We start from the raw sequence: 17,726 nt of genomic DNA, 5'->3' as shown, positions 1-17,726 counted from the left end.
GTTCATCATTTTATTTTTGATTAAATGATAGTTATGATGAACAGCCCCACTTGCATTGTGTCCTCTTTTGTGTGTCTATTAACACATGCCTAGCATGGCTGCACAAGAGACCAGCCCTTGCCTGCATGCAAAGCCAGCTGGACTCAAAAAGAGCCTTTGTAGTGACTTCAGGCAACCTTGGAGCCAGGCTCTGATGTAAAGTATCACAAGCTGCTAGTGATAATAATTTGCTTTTTCAATCACAGGAAACTCCATGCTTCTAGATGCAACCAGCTCAAACAAATACATATTCAAAAGAGAACACACCATAGGTGGGAAGAGAAATATAATTGCGCCCAATTTTGGCAATTGCACTTGTCCTCCAGGAGCTAAAATGGGATTTTTAATATACTTCTTTTGAATATGTGCATCTGCTCTGTCATTTTTGCATAATGAACACATTCCTGATACTTAAAGAATTAGCTTTCCCTCTTGCTAAGATATAGGCAAAATGAGGCATGCTGTTATTCGTGTATTTATTTATTCATTCATTATTTCTTTTGCGTGAAGCACACTGGGCAATCCATCTTGTTCCCAGGAAAACCCCAGGGGCTATGGGGAAGGCTCAGCATTCAGCTCTGAACTCAATTATCACAAATCTCATCCTATAAATTAGAACATGTTGCAGAGAAAGAAGAAAATGCAGCTCCCTGTAGTACATTCCCTGAAAGAGAGAGAGAGAGAGAGAAAAATGCTTTTGGACAGATGCCTTGAGAAATTCAGGGAGGGAATTTATCCAGTCACCTCCAGATTCATGCTGCAGCAAGGGAAGGGGCCCTTAGCTGTACTTCCAAATATGTTTTGCCATGTCATGGTTTCATAGATTAGAAAGTCCAAAGCACCAGGGTAGACATGGACAACCTACCCCAGGCTCCACTCCAGGATGCATCCAGAGCTCAGGCATGATCCTTCCCTCAAAGGAAAGCAACTTTTTTGCTCAAGTGAACCAAATAATGAGCTTTTATTTCCCCTTTTAATGAGGATAGTTCTAAAAATGTATTATTTCCCAGAGTAATTCAGATGCTAGAAATCCATCAGGAGAGCAACTACAGGATATTCCTGCAGCAGGACTTAGGTCCATGGCAAGTGACCCATGTAACTCCCACACACCTGCTCCACAGCTGCAGGATGTGCACCAACACCTCTGAATGCTGTGATTTAGAGCTTTCCAGAAAAAGTATCAGCAGCTCTTGGGTTTTGACGTGTTTGTAGCAGCAGCCTTGCTAACAGGTTGACAGAGACGATATTTTCCTGCAAGTGACGTTCGTAAGAAGGTGTGATTCATAACCAGAATAATTGCTGGAGTCCTTCTATTGACTTCACTCCCAGCCAAAGCTGGACACCCACGTGTGCCTGGGAATAGGGGAGCAGGCTGTGCCAAGCGTGCTGCTGCAGCACAGAAGCTTTGGAAGTAGGAGCTGCTCTTAAAAACTCACTTAAAAACTCGTGTTGGTGCATTGCTGACTTTATTTAAATAGTGCAAGCTCCCTTGTTTTATGTAACTTTTGAAAGTTATTTGGGTTCTGAATGATCCTGGGTAGCTGCCATAGCCTTTGTGGCAGTGGGAGACCTCTGTCCCTACAGCTTTGCTCTGAATGTGCCTCAGATGGTCAAGCAGCACACACAACCTACAGCTCCATGTTGGGCTGGTTTAGTTGAATTGCTGCAAAGGGGCCTGAAGGGTGATGAATGAATAAGTAGCAGAGTCTAAACTGTCAGTTCACCACCATTCCTAGCACCAGAGGGGACTGTGAAGCACTCTCAGGTTGCTGAGGGATGCTGTCAGACAAGCAACATCCCTGCAAATTGCCAGCACTCTGTGTTGGAATCATTCAGTCTGGGGTTCAAAGTGTGGAGACCAGGTAAAAAAAGTGCCTGAACCTCTCAAAATGCTAATCAGCCACTACAGGCTTGAGTTAGGATGCTCTAATAAGGTGAGGATGTGTGGGATGTCATAAATATGCAGCAGCCTGCCAGCTGGTTTGGAGATTGCACAGGATGGTGTAGTCCATATTTTTTTCTTTTGACTTCTTACCCTCCCTCCTTGATAGGGAATATCTGTTTTCTCCTGCTGCAAAACCGAAACCCTAGTAAACAGCTGTGGCATCACTCTTTAGCCAGGAATCACATATACCACCACCAGGTCAAATAAAACACTTGTAATTTTTAACATCCCTATTTCCAGGGTGTTTCTCAGAAGCTCAGGTGAGCAGCTCTGTATCTCTGCAGCTGCTGTAGGCTGGATCCAAAGAAAATTGAAACAGCTGGGAAGGTTTCCATTAACTTCACTAGACTGGGTCCTGTAACAGGAAAATGCTCCTAATTTCAGGCTTCATGGATGGCTCTAACTTTGCCTCTTTAATAGGTGAAAAAATGCACTGTGGGGACCACACATCCTGAACACTACAAAACCAATTTTTCCAGTGGAGCTATAGAATCACAGGAATGTTTAGGTTGGAAAAAAACTCTTAAGATCATCGAGCCCAGCCATTAATCCAGCACTGCCAAGTCCACCATTAAATCATGTCCCTCAGAACCTCATCATTAAATCCCTCCAGGGATGGTGACTCCACCACTGCCCTGGACAGCCCGTTCCAGTGCTTGGCTGTCACTGAAACATGAGTCAGGACACGTTTTCTAGCCTTACCTGAGCTTCTCCTGAAAGAAGAGCTTCCTTCCACTTCCTGCATCAAACCTGAAGACTACCAGCTGGCTCCTGTTGTTCACCCTGCTCTGAAGAGATGCTGGAGCCTTCAGGACAGCAAGGAATCAGGGGGAAAACCCCACAAAACACTCTGGTGTTTGAGCAGTGCTGGAAGTGCAAAACACCAGGTTCAGTGCAAGTGCCAAGGTAACAGCTGGAGCCAGGAGGATCTGTAGGTGCTGAATCAATGACATTGGATTATTCCTTACACCAGACAAGGGGGTTGCTTGTGCCAACAACATGTACAATCCCTCACGATAAATTTAAAAGGAATAAATGATTTCAAAGGAACTACAGAATCCTAGAATCGTTTGGGTTGGAAGGGATGTCCAAGATGATCTCGTTCCAACATCCCTAGACCACATTCCCCTAGAGCAGGTTCCTAAAGTCCCATCCAACCTGGCCTGGAACACTTCCAGGGATTATCACACAAGCTCCTATTTCAGTCTAGCAGACATGGCACAAAGTGAAGGCACCATCAATGTAAGGAAACTTGCTGCAACACCAGAAACTACAGTTCACTTCCAGCATTTAAAAAAAGCCCTAATTACAATGAAAAAAGTTGGCTATAGATGCCTCAAGTTATAAATAATGAATGTTGGTGTTTATTCAGGCAAAAACCACAACCATTAAATATGGAAATCCAGTGCAAATCAGTGAAGCAAACATCTAGAAATAGAGAGAAAAGATAAACAATAATAATAAATTATTAAAGCTTATAACTAAGAAAGCCATGGGAATGTCAGAAAGACCATTCATCTGTAAATGGGGCAGTGAAAGAAGATAATGCACCTAAATTCTACATCTGAAAAACTCTCACTGACTTCACTGATTAGGAAGGAGTTGCTTAAAAATCAGCAGAAAGGGTTCTGATTTGATCTAGAAAACAATGCAAACTTCACTCAATGGATAACCAGAAATGCTTTTTATCATTGCTATTTATAAATGCTGCCTGTGGCAAAGATTCCCAGTGCATAAATTGTTATGGTGAAGGACTACCAGGAAAAACTATGAGGAAAACACTTTGCTGTTTTGGATAGCCTGATTTTCTTAGTTTACAATCACATTTGTCCTCCATCTCCAAAGCTCAGCCTATGATCAGAGCAGTAAGTGCTGCTCCTGGCTTAGGTAGTGGTGTTCACAAGAATGGATTTGACCAGCAGCTTGCCTCTGTCATTTTTGGGTTGTTTCTTTCCCCCAGCTCCCTCAGCTGCATTTCTTACATTTTGCTTACAGCTTTAGCTCTCATTTCTCATTTCTGTGTGCATGAGGAGTGAGAAGAGGTGGGCAGATTGTTGTCCTGCCTTGATTTATGGCACCTTCTGCAGGCACCCAGGTGCTCCGGTGAGCACGGTGGGTGCCCAGGGATCACCGTGTTCCAGTGACACAGCCACAGCAGCTGGGGGGCTGACATTTTAAATTGCCTGTCTTGGGGCACCCTGGGATGTATTTTAAAGTTATGTCAAGGTCAACTAGCAGATGCCATAGGTGGTTTTGTGCATGTGTCTGTCAGTCAGCACCTTCCCAGAAGTGTCGGAGGAATTGATGAGGAGATCTAATGCAATTCATTACTGTGGCCAAGGCACAATGTGACCCAGATTCTCACATTCACAGACGTGGAGAGTGCTCTGATCTGACATCTCCACATTTGGGATGTTCTGCTTTGGCTCCAGCTGCTGATTCCACCTGCAAGCTGCTGGGTTTGGACCCATTGCTGAGCGAGGTTCAAGGCGTGACATGAGTTACTTGTGACAGGGGATGGGGCTGGTTGTGTAGTAAGGTCATCCCTTAAATGATCCCCCTAAATCCTCACAGGGGAGATTGGATACAGATGTGAGCATTCCCCCCATCCTGCTCAAAACTCCCTTAGCTGGTCATCCTAATTACATCAGAGTAGCATAAATAGAAAACCATGGAAAGTGTTTAAGATGTCTAGAAAGGTGGGGCAGCAGGTATTCCAGCAGCTTTTTTCTAGACACAAATCTTTGCTCTGCCCTTGCATTGGAGGAAGAGGAATTGGTACTACCAAATCAACATCCTCCTTTTTGCTGATGATTCATTTCTAACCATGGCCAGAACTTGTCTGACCCCAATTCTCGAGTCTTTTGACACACCAAATTGAATTGCTTTAAATTTTTTTCTAGCCAGCCCCCAAAAGCATTGAAGTGGTACTTTACTGATGCAAATGTAGAAGGGAGCAGATAATTGAGTTTGATCTGGTCAGACAGAGTTACAGCTGGAGGCTACCTGTGAAAACTTTAGGCATAAAAATATTCTCAAGAAATCCAGCAACATCCAACTGGTAAAAACTTGAAATTCCATGTGAAAACTCATCCCACAACACTCAAAATTTCCTCCAAACACTCAAATTAGTTTAAAAAGAATTTTCCTTGTGCACAATTATTTTTGTGTATATAGCCCCAAATAAACAACCATGGGCAAGAAACTCTGTAGAAACAACAGATAGCTGGATAATTTCTGGAAAATGAGCTTTGTGGCTATACACTCTGCTAGAAGAAAAATTTGCTTCTTCAGGATGCAAATTATCAATGCTGTAGTGTGTGTCCAGCTCTGAGCTGGACACTCAGTCATTAGGCCGGGCTTGGATGTGCCAAGGGGACAGAGGGGACAATGCCATTGCTGCAGGGTGTTCCCCTTGGACCTACACCACCAGATGGAACCAGAACACCCTTTGGATGCTCCTCCCTGTAACACTGAAGTTCATTTTCAGTTTGGTGCCCAAGGGCAGCAGTCAGGCTGAAATCCCAGTTTCCCTCCTCCTCCACAACACATCTTGCTGCTGCTTACACTGCAATCTGCTCCAGGCTCCCAGCTTGTGTATACATCACGGGCTCTGCTGATCACAACAGTGATCCCTTCTTCAAACAATGAGAGCTTTTTCCCTGCAATTTCCCTTTGATGCTTAAATAACAGAAAAACCACAAAAGCAAATGAAGCTCTCCTCTGAATTACTCAGGAGAATATGGTAAGATATGTCTGCTCTGTCAGATACTGTTGTAATTAGGTGCTTTTAGAAATATATGATCTATTTTTATCTGTTATTTATTGTGCATACTGTATTTATTGTGCTGAACACATTACGCCCCTGACAGGCTATCTCAGATTTCTCAGTGTGTTAATTGTCTGGGTCCTGCTGCTACACCAACTTCTGAGATTCAGAGACAAACCAATTGAATTATGACATTTATTTATCTTCCCAGAGTGAATATTTTTGTCTGGTAAATATGCAGGGCTCCTAAAGAGATGTTACACCATACTAATCCTCCTCAGTTCCTGGATTTCTGACCAAACCCACAATGACAGTCCTTTCAGAGCCATGGGCTCACATGGTGACATCCTTTGCCTAAAGGCAAACCCATGAGTTTTCCAGAAGGAATTAAGACCAGCTGTGTCTTGGGGCAGTGCAGATGCACCCCAAAAGTGGGGGTTTGCCCCTCTCTGGGCTGTACAAAGCCATCCTCAGGGCTGTGTTACCCCAAGAACTGAAAGGCAGAGCCACAAGTTCGCTCCCTGGCTCTGGTTTCCTGTCTCTCATGCCCACTCACCCCTGCCCACATAAAAAAGGAATAGCAGAACAAGGCAATAATTCTTTTCCCTTCCCAAAAACCTAGAAAATGAACATGAGTCAAAGCTCCAGCTGCCTGGCAGCGGGAATGCAAACACACAGAGCTTCCTGGTAGATGCTGAGAAGTAACTGCACAACCTGTTTAATTAATTAATCATCCCTTCAGCCCTGCCATATCCTCCAGATCAGCGTGTCCTCAGCTACCCTGACCACAGGTGGGGTCTGGGCTCAGCTCCTGCCATCCATCTCCTGAGCACCCTGCAGTGAGTTTAGACTTGCATTGCCCACGTGGCGCTCGTTCACCCCAGTTTCTCATCAGAGGCAGCAGGGAAAGGAAATCTCTCCAGCACGTGAGCCAGAGTCTCCATCCCTCCAAGGTATGTGCACTCTTGCCAAGGAAAAGCTCCCGCTTCAGCTTTTCTGTTTGCCTAATTTAAAACTAGAAATGAGAAGAATTTTTATAAGTCTAGAAAGCTGTAGCACAGAGCTTACAAGTGGGAACATCAAAGTCCAGGAGGAGAAGGAAACTGGAGGCCCTCAGAACTCTTTACAATGTGGCAAGGATTAACGACCTTTTGTCCTTTATACCCCGTGCAAACTACTTATTCCATACTAAACAACACTTAGTCTACAAAAAAACTACTGGTTTTGCTTGTAGAAATTCTGAACCAGATAAGTAACAGTAAGTTCATATCCCTGGTAGCACCAGGCAGTGTTCTGCAGCCTTTAGCTTGAAGCACCCTGCCAGGAGCCCCTGACCTACAGCCACCCTCTAAAGAGCCAAGACCTTCACTGCTCTGATCCTCTTTGGACAAACAGGCTGCCAGGGCTGCTTTCCACAAGCAAACCAGGTTTGCTGAGCTGATCCCAGAAGCAGAGAGCAGAGCTTCCCTGGGAAGGTGATTCTATAGCTCCTCTGCTGTCCTGACACAATTTCATGGTGAGAAAAAGATGCACCTGCATTGAAGAAAGACCAAGGATAATACCACCCATTTCACCTTTTTATATTCCCATTATTATTATTATTATTATTATTATTATTATTATTATTATTACTACTACTAATTTTTTTTTTTTTTTGGCTAATGGGGAGAGAACACTGCAGTTCCAATGCTGTTACAGAGGAATCCTTCTCATCATAGGTGGGTTTTCAAAGGTGAAAAAAAGCTATGGTATAAACCAGAAAATGTCCAAGTTCATGAACAATTGTACAATTTGAGATATTCTGTTGTCTTTTCATGCCGTGTATGTGAGAAACATGGGAATTCCAAATGGGCAATAAAATATAAAATACATGTAGTTTTTAGTGATAATATATCAACCTAAGAAGTGAATGAGCCCATATAGCAGCTTTTTCTCTCATTCATTATTTTAATATGCTGAAATGCCTACATTTTAGTCTACCTGGCTTTTAAAGTATATGGTTATGAATCCCTGGGAAAAAAGACATCAAATGAAATAAATGGCAGCTTTGAATTAAAGTTGTGATGAACACTGTCATAATAAATTGTCTCCTCACCCAGAGGAGTGATAAGGGATTCCTGCTGTACCACACCATGTTTTCACAAGTCAAATGCAGCCACGTGTTCAATTTATAGCTTGCTTTTGGGCTGAAAGTCTCAACAAATCTTAAATTAATGCAGCTGAGCATGATTCAAGGCTATTTGGATAAGAATACCCTGTTTCCAGCTAATTTGGACTGAGATTTTCTAGGCTGTGCAAAGGTTTTTGCAGCCCAAGTCAGAGGCACTGGTGTTTCTAAATCCTCTGGGCAGCGTGTCAAAGCATAATCTTTGAGAGGTGCTGCTCCACAGCTTGTTTCTACAGCCATAATTGCAAGAGGAAGGAATGCTGAAAACATTCAAAACAATGCTTTCATAGGAAAGATTAACCCTTTTCAGCACCCCAGCCTTTACTGGCATTGCAGTGTGCATTAATCACCGATTAATCACCAATTCCCTGCTCCAGCTCCATTTGCTGCTGCTACAAAAGGGGATGACAATTTAAACAACCACTTCTGGGACAATTGGCTGGTGCACAGAGCTTTGCTCTGAATAAGAAATGAAATGAATCCATTTAGACAGGATGGCTACACATTTTGCATATCTTTATTGCACTTTTACCACGTTGCAAACAATTCCACAAAAATGCTGCAAAAGTAAGCCTAGAGCTGCCGAAAGCAGCTTTTTACCCATATATGTATATATTTACACAAAACTATCAAAAACAAAATTGAAAAGCAGCAGCCCCACTATAATAGTCTAGAAAGATAAGAGCTGCCACCTCCTTATTGACAAATAGTACAACTTGTCATTTTACATCACTTTGTAAAACCAACATTCAAGTATTCCTGTCAAAGCACAATTAGTGAAATTCCCTTCTGGTAACCCCTGTATTTATTATCTTTATTATCATTATTATTATAATTTTTTGCCTTTAAAAGTTCGTAATGCCTTAACCCTTTAAATGCTGAGTAGCTGGGGGGGAAAATAAGCATTCAATTTAAATAAGATACAATGGATTAGAGCACTTAAAGGGTTAACACAAAATGCTAAGTGGACTGTCACCACAAATAAAGTGTGAGTCACAAAACTATGCTGTCCCTCTTAGTTAAATTTGGAAGGTAGGTCTGGGGTTTCATAGATATGCCATATATAAATACAAAATATTAAGTAAAGGCCTCCTTTCTATACAAAAATGACAGGAGGTGTTTTGCTATCAGACTGCTGTCTGTCCATGATTGAGTATTTTCTGAATCTTTTCATAATCTCTCTTCAGGAACTAATGAAAAGCATCACATTAGACTTATTTTTCTTTATTAACTAATCCTTTGCAGAGTCTACACTTTACCTACTTTGGGAACAATTATATCTCATTTCTGAATTCACTGAATTCACAAAGTAGCATACACAGTCTTTTGCAAGACTTTATTTTTTTTTTTTTTGTTGTTGTTGTTGTTTTGTTTCTTTTTCTTCTTTGAATCTTCTTGACTCGGCTGGTAAAAACGTAGTCTTGCCATTTCACTACCTCTCGGTGGTAACAGTGTTAACATCCGTGTTAAAGTCATTTTCAACCACATTGTCATAGCCGTCCTTCTCTATGCAGTCACTGACAGCCTTGAGGACGATCCGCAGCCGCCTGTCCATCGCCTCCAAGTGAGGCTGGTAGAGGATTGGAGCTATTTTGTCTTTTAGCAAAGATTCTTTCATCAGGAGACTGAGTTTGTACTCCTCCTTGGCTAATAGCTGTAATCGCAGATAGGTAGACTTCCTGATTCTAGGAGGGAAAGGAGGAAAAAAAAATGCAAATCAGTCGATTCCATCGCTGTTGGGTCTCGACAGTGCTAAAAGGCTTATAGCCAGAATTACAATAATAGTGCAGGAGCCTTATTGTGTGCTCTGAAATAACAAGAACCAGGCACTGCCACAGTCCTAATGCAGCTGGCATTGTCACCTGGCCACTGATCTTTTGGGGCCCTTAGAGGTGCAGAGGTTTCGGAGCACAGATCCGTGGGGCAGTGCAGGCAGCCCGCACATCCCTCACCTGGAAGGGCACCACTCGGGGTCTGAGTGCCAGGATGACCCCAAGAGTGTAAAAGTCCTTTTTTCCCAGCCCGTGCAGCCAAAGAAGAAGTCTGAAATGTGTAGGTTTGGCTTCTCAAGGTTGTTTATTTTTCCTTATCTATAACATTCTTTCTCTGACCTGCTGAGCTCTGTCTAGCAAGTCGGCCATGGCATTCTGTCTGCCCTCTAGGGCAGTGTTTATATTTTATACTAAAAACTACGTGTATTATGTTTATAATAATGTGCCAATATCTATCATTTATGTTAGACAGTGTGTCTCTACCTTAAACCAATAGAAAAGTGTCACTATCACAGCAAGACATGAAGGGCAAGAAGAAGAAGAAGGCCAGGACAGGCCGAAATCCCTCCATCTTGACCCGCTGAACTACATTCTAAAAACCCCAAAATTCTACTTTTTCAAGCTGTGTTAATCCAAATATCACACTACTCAAACCCTTGTGGCTTGTAATTCCTCATACAGAGTTGGCAGTTTTTTCCACAGGCTAAAATCGAAGGCACAGCTGTTTTTGACTTTGTGCCAAGGTCTCTGAGCCCCCAGCCAGGGTCTGGAGACAGCCAGGGCAGCCAGAGGGATGTCCTGGACTCTGACAAGCACCAAGTGGAGCTGGTGCAGCATTCATAGGGCCACGTCCACCTTGGCAATGACACGTGTGACACATGTGGCACTCAGCAGGGACATGTGTGACAGCAGCAGAGGCTCCTCAGGCTCAGCCTGCAGGGCTGCCCAGAGCCCCCACAGGCACAGAGCTCACCCTGCACAGCTGAAACTCTAAATGCCACCTGGCCCCTCTGAAAACCCTGGCCATGGGCACCATGGAAAGTTGTTGAGAAGCATGTGAACAAGCTGGGATTTTGTCACTTGACTTCCATGGGATGTGTATTTTGTCTTTAAGCTTCTCTCCCAATGGCTCACGTTCCTGCAAGGCCCTGACCCCACAGAGGATTTAACGAGGCAGTGCCAGTGCTCAGGGCTGGCTGGGCAGGATCACTCCATCTCCTCCTCTCTCAGTGTGCAATGAAAGATTCACTTTAACATTTTCAGTCCTGTTAGTGGAAACAATGGTACAAACCAGGAAACACCTCCACAGGGAAAACATACCTGCAGCACTGGTTTAAAGGCACCAATATGGAAAGTTCATCATGGGAATATTTTCCAAACCTATTTAAAGATAAGAGCAAGAATGTAACAAAGGCTTTTTCAAAGACTGACTTTTTTCTTTTTCCTTTAACCCCAGAAAGATTATTCAAGGTATTTACCCTCTTCCATTATCTAAGTGGATAATAAAAGTTTCATTTCCAAACTTCTCAAAGGTTTCGTAGTGATGTCGATCCATGTTACCTATGGGACAAAAAAAGAAAAAAGACCATTCTCACTCTGGCTTGAGGTCAGAACAATGCAGAAGCACAGTGCTCCCCAAAAAACAGGCTGGGTAGAGCAGAGAAAGCAGCAAACCTGCAGAGCTCATTTGCTCCTACTGTAGACACCTCAAAGTTTGTGATACTGGCAGGGTTGTTAAACCTCTGGCAGCTTTTCAAGTTCCCTGTTGCTTTTACACTTAAGCTCTAAAAGGCCCATCAGGAGGCAAAGCCAACCTTTCCACCCTCCTGGGGCACACCAAGGAAATCCCTCTCCAGCACAGCAGCTCCTCAGCTGCCTGGGGAGCCTGGTCACTGCAGGGCAGCTGTGTTCCCTGCTGCAGGGAGCCCTGCTGCTGCAGCCTGGCACACACACAGGGTGTGTGAAGCAGACATGGTACGTGTGACACCTGCAAGGCTTTGCTCAGGCAGGAGAAAATGCCTGCTTTGAGCAGGGGTGTTAATCCTGGTCACTTTGTTAATACTGCAATCAACTTCCTGAACTCCAACCAAACATCCTGGCTTTCCTCTGGTGAGAGGTTTGCCCCAGTTGCTGACTGCCTGGGAAGCCAGAACAGCATCATGGCTGTAAGATGTGGACCAGGATGGTGCTGACCTGCACAGCTCTCCCTCTGTGAGCTGCTTTTTTAAGGCCAATGTGCAGAGCACTATAGCCAAGCTATGAATTTTGTCTCCCTGGCAGGGGTCTTGAGCTACTCATAGATGCCACATATGGCTCCTGAGCTGTCACCTGGCCTCTCCTGCTGCAGCCTATTGAGGAATCTCAGTGGGGGCAATGGCACAGGATGTGTCCATGCTGGCATGTGCCCAAGGATCAAGGATGGAGGTTGGAAACTCAGAGGTGCATTTGCAGCAGGAAAGGTTTCATGTGAGAATGAGAATTAGGCTTGGAATGTATCACTAGTACCTGGCTGTAAATAATTATTTTATTGAGATCAGGTTACATAAACAGAAGAATTCCTGATACAATCCACAGCTGCTTTTGTGACAAAGCAATGCCTCTTTCCCCCCAACCCTGCCATTTTATAGAGGAGCAGCAGAGAACACTCCTGCAGGATGAAAACAAAGCACCAGTAGTGAGAAGTCCTTGCATGTGCACCCAGGAGCCATATATTACAGGGGTAAAGCACTCACTAAAGCAAACTGTGAAGCCCTTCACTGTTGTGAAGGAGACTGGCCTGCCCTGAATTCATCACCACTCTGCATTTCTGAACATCTTTGTTCCTTTAATCTGCACTGATGGGAATACATAACCATGTAAATCTGCATTTCCTCATAATCATCTAGAAAAGCACATACAGTAAATGCAGCTTCAGCCACGCTTTAGCAAACTGCTGAGCTATGCAGAGCAGTGCAGAAAGAAATGGTTCTTATTCTAATTAAATGTTGCATTTAATTTTTGAAAGAGATGAAACATACCCATTAGGAAATCAAAAACTGTCATATCCATTATATCCAGAATTCTGGTCCCACTGTCATATGGGGGTGTTTGTTTAACCTCTTCACAATAATCTGGATCAACTTCCCATCTGGAAAAGGCAATATTTTGATATTTTGTGTGACAAAACTTACTGAAAATAACCAAAAAATATGTTACTTTGCAAAGATCTACTTGTATCATGTTCGACTGAGGGCAGGGTCAGGTAGAGGCAGCAAATTCCAGCAATGCAGGCAAGCAAGGAAGATTGTGACTGATGGAAAAGGAAGAAAATCACAAGACTGAAAACTATCTGCTTCAGGATTTAGGAGACTAGCTGCACCATCAGTCATTTGGTGCAAACAGCTGAGCCTTGTTTAGGGCTGCTGAGAGCAGTGCATCTTGCTCCCTCTGACAGGACTTGTTCAGGTCCCATTCTATCCTGGCAGTGTCCCATGAGGGAATTGTGCCACTGAAGGTCCTTTTGGGTTCAGGACCACCAGCTGGAGCTCCTGGCACATGGGGGCAGGGCCAGGGAAAGCCCAGCTGCTCTCCTGGGGCCAGGGACTGGGTTATTTCCCCACCACCCTGTGCAGCTCTGCTCACCACTACTCACTCTGCTTTCTTGCGCTTGTGGTAGGAACGCCTCCAAGGGTTTCTCCAGGTTTTCCTTTTTGCTAATGACAAATCAGGCAGGAAAGCAGCCAGGGACCCTTCAATCTGATCTGGTTTCCCACACAGGGCGTGCTCTGTTGAGCAGTAGTAGGAGCATTCCCCATAGAAGCAGATGTTGTTGGCTGGCAAAGAAAGGAAAACAGTTTTAAAGCCTACCCTTAAATTAGTACTGAGAATTCATAAAGGCACTGATGTATGTAGGAGCAGAAATAAATTCAAACCCCTGTTACAACACATAGTTTTCCTCCACTGAAACCACTAGAAAGACATTATTTCAGTGGCTGGGATCATGCCCTGTGCAAAGCTCTTTGTGACTATTCCCAGTCTATTTATATTCCCCAAACCTATTTTATTTTTTAATCCTGTCCTTTCTCCTTTTGTTTTCCCAGACTGATACATTCCTTGGGAGATATTTGCTACCCCAGGCTGAGACCCCAAATCCCACAGCTGAGCAAGTGGCATGTGCCCAAAATTAAGTCACTTCTCAAAATCTTGGTTTATTTCTTTAAGAACGGAGAATATTTCATTCATTTCCTTGCTGGTATGAAAAGAACTGGCAGTTTTTGCAAGGAGAATTATTTACCATCAAGAGTCCCGTGGGGGTGTGCATGGAAGGTGGAAATAGCACAGACGTAACGCTGCCAGCACACATCTCAAACACTAATTCCTTCCTCCACACCTCACATTACTCCAACAACCACAGAAAAAAGAATCTGCAGCAGGTTTTGGACCGTGTGTTACCTTAAAACCTCCCCAAAACTGCCACCACATATTTCTGTACCAACAGGAACACCCACATCTTTACAAGAACATCTCGCCCACAGGAATTCACTGAAGGTGAGAGAGAGCAGCTCATCCCCAAAGCCCACCAACTCCAGACTGTGAACAGGAATAGGAACACACTGCTGCTCTTGCCAGTGTGCTACAACTCTTGTGACATTGCTTTATGCACATAAAATATCATTAGAGGAAGACTGTGCCCTTTCCTCATGATAATGCATGAAGCTGAGAAGTCAGATTGCTTCCTAATTCCCCACAAGGCCTCTAAATTCAAATATTGTTTCTGAACTCCTCTCCCTCTGGACAGGCTCGGTGTAAATGAGGCAGGAAGGGCTGGGAGTAGCAGGAGGGGATTTTCTGCCTGCCACAGGAAGGAAGTGTGGGTTTGCATGGCAGTGGTGCCCTGCAGCTCACAGCCCTGCACATCACTGTGACATCCCTGGCCCAAACCTGCATCCAGCAGTGGAGATGGGGCACTGCCAGTGGGAGATGCTGAGCCAGGAGCACAGGGGACAACTCTGGGGATGACAGGAGGGAGGGAGAAACAGAGCAAGGAGCTGTGTCTGAGGAAGGAGAGGTAGGGGAACATGGAACAGCATGATGCTTTTGATTAATTAGCTGCATTAGCTGGGGCTGGCTGTTAAACCATGGAATTATAGCAAATAACCACACTACAAGGCTGATGTGTTACTACTTGACAATCTGTCCCAGCTTCCCACTGATGTCCCAGCTTTCTCTGTTGATGGCCACCTGATTTGTCCATGAAGTTGTGATTACTTTACTCTAAAACAGCCTCTTTGCATCAGTCTGCTGTGGCTGACTCACAAGGACCACCCATCCATCCATGCTCAGGAGCAACTTACCCAAACTGTATATTTATGTTTACAGGGTTGGATCATAGCAGTTAAATATACCCTGGCTGAGTGCAGAAATATTTACTCTGTGGCCAAAAAGCTCGTTGACAATTACTCAAGGAAAAGAAAAGCACTTCAGGGAAGAGAAAAGGAAGAACAGAAATTACAAAAGGAAGGAAGGGATCACTCAACATATCTATATTTCTGAGTTTGCAATTAAGTGTTTTACTAAGCGGAATATTCTCTCTTAAAAATTGTGTTTCTGCTGATTTGAAGCTGCAGGAGGGCGTGGGCTCCAATTCAGCTGTCTCAGCATCACCCCCTCATCTCTGGAGGGAGGGAACCATGCAGATTTATCTTGAATGCCTGAGATAACTTATCTTCCAGGGCTTCTATGACCTGACTTCCACCTGGCAGCAGGAAGCCAGTGCTCGTTCATCTCCTGCCAGATCAGTTTTGTAAAGAGCAAAAGGCCCAGCAAATGCCCCCCGCGCCACCACAGCCTCTGCTGCTCACTATGTAAACGTGACCTTTCAAGAAAAAGGAGTTGTATTAAACACAACATTTTGCTCCGTGGGAAGACAAATACTCTGTTTAATAGTTTTCTTCTGTATTCAGCCTGGGGAACAATGAAACCCTGCTCTATATTGTCAATGAAAGCAACTGGGGCTAATCACTTGTCAGTAATCACACCCTGGTATCCAGGTAGGTCTTGAGGAGAGCTGGGGCTTTGGCAGTGCTGGTGTTTGCTGCTGCAGGGCTGTGCTGTGAGCACCACTGCTGCCTGCCACTCATCCCACTCAACCCTGCCAGGACCTTCCAGCTCTTGATCCTCCACAGAGCCCCATCGCCTGCTCCAGCATCCAGTGCCCTGAGCAATGGCAAGATGTGTCCTGTCATTAAAACTGAGCTTGCAGTAAAACCACAAGTGTATTTCTCACTGACAACTTACATTCAATGGCAGATCTGCCAGCAGCTATTCCCCCCATGGGCTCAAACCTGTGGTACCTGCTCCCCACTGCTCCTGTTCAGTTTCTGGGGAAAGTGGAGGTGAAAGGATGCTGGATCTCAAGCTACTGCTAGAGAAATTAACTGCCTTGATTGATACAGAACAGACATCTTATTATGTCTGCCCTAGTCCTTACGTACCAGCAGTAAGATGAGGCAGCCTGAATTATCTGGGGAAACATTCATTTCTAAGGTTTCTTAAAAATGTAAGGGAAAAAAAGAAGCACCAAATATAGAAAACCAGAGATCTCATTTAAAACTTCAAGGTGCTGTAGCAAGGCTCTTTGAAACCTAAGTAGGTGACCCACATTCTGCACAGCAGGCTGAGGGTGAAATTCCAGCTAGAGACACAAGCCCAGTGCTTCATGGCTGACAGCAGGGTTTGGCTTTCCGAAGCAAAAATAAGAGAGAAAGGGGAGATGAGCTCCCTGCTGGGGCACAGTCCTTCTCCTCTCACTAAAATTGCCCAAACCATATGTTTGATAAAGGTGTTTCTTGCATAAGTACACCTGCAAAAGGAGCAACAGCCAGGAATTTGTGCTCCTGCAGGGTGGGCAGGAATGGCAGCAACAGCAGTGCTGGCAAAGCAGACAGGGAGGGATGTTTAGACATGCTGGAATGTCCAAATGCTGAGCATTTCCAACATGCAAAACACTCCTTCACTACAAGCCAAAATTGTTTCCCCAAAGCACCAGAAAGACAAGAGAACCTCATGTTGCAGTGTCTGACTTTCATTATTTGAGGAGGAATGGATGTGATTCCTAATGAAACGCAGGCAAAAATCATGGTCTGGTGATCGAAACTCCAACTAATTACAACAATTAAGAACCAGAGTGTCTGTGTCTCATCTGCAAATTCTCTGTGCATCCTCCTGATAGCTGAACAATAATTCTTCTCAGCAAGAAAAGGAACAAGGGGGATACCTTAAAGCAAATTGCTCAGCAGAGCAATTCTTTTATTCAGCTTTGCATGACTGTTAATAGAGGACATTTAGCAAGCCTCTGCAATTGGAGTGCTGGAAAGAATCCTGAATATTTACTACAGCAATGCATGAAAAGATCTTTCATTTACCTGCTCAAAATAATAAGTAATTCGGAATTGCTATTGTATGCTGAGAGGGGAAAAAAAAATCCATAATCCCTTGGAATTGGTTAATATGAACAAAAACATAGTGCTTACTAGCTGTGTAACATTGATTTCTTTAAGCTGCTGCCTCAATTACTTCCAAAATGAAGGCTGACATCATTAATATGTCTCTTTTTTCCTAGCAAATTACCATTCATTTGTAAAAGTAGCAGGGCTACTGCAGTCTGCCCTGCTGCAAAGGATGTAAAATTAATTTAAATAATTACTGACCTAATTCCATTTCTCATGTTTAAGTCCAAACTGCCTGAAAGTGCACTTTTCTGCAATCTGCTTTCTCTCCAAGTGCAGCCTAATGCATCCACTGACCTGTCTGCTCACAGCCTTTGTCACTTTTCCATGGGAGCAGGGATGCTGCTGGGCACTCTGAAGCTGCCTCTGGTTCCCTGGCCCTGATTTCCACACCTGACAAGGGAGGTGGCCCAGGAGTGGAAATGCCCAGGAGGTTTCTTCCAACACATCCCCACACAGGTCTGGGAGATAACACAAAGCTCCTGGTGGGATCCTTGGGGTGCCTTGAGCAGGGCCAGGAGCTGTACTCGATGAGCTTGAGGGGCCC

At 44.2% G+C, this 17,726-nt stretch overlaps 1 protein-coding gene across 1 annotated transcript in view; it reads right to left on the bottom strand.

Annotated features, from left to right (window-relative positions):
• Positions 1-8,419: 8,419 nt before the first annotated feature.
• Positions 8,420-17,726, bottom strand: part of FAM20C (FAM20C golgi associated secretory pathway kinase) — a 56,596-nt gene continuing 47,289 nt past the window's right edge. The window contains exons 6-10 of the mRNA XM_021539735.3: positions 13,324-13,504; positions 12,710-12,819; positions 11,171-11,252; positions 11,013-11,072; positions 8,420-9,605 (exon numbers count right to left, since the gene is read on the bottom strand). Of these exons, the coding sequence (XP_021395410.1) occupies positions 9,353-9,605; positions 11,013-11,072; positions 11,171-11,252; positions 12,710-12,819; positions 13,324-13,504 (686 nt within the window). The 3' untranslated portion in view covers positions 8,420-9,352. The remainder of the gene's footprint in view (positions 9,606-11,012; positions 11,073-11,170; positions 11,253-12,709; positions 12,820-13,323; positions 13,505-17,726) is intronic.

The sequence above is a fragment of the Lonchura striata genome, chromosome 16 (assembly GCF_046129695.1).
Source record: "Lonchura striata isolate bLonStr1 chromosome 16, bLonStr1.mat, whole genome shotgun sequence".
Taxonomy (NCBI): Eukaryota; Metazoa; Chordata; class Aves; order Passeriformes; family Estrildidae; genus Lonchura; species Lonchura striata.
This window is presented reverse-complemented; position numbering and strand designations above follow the sequence as displayed.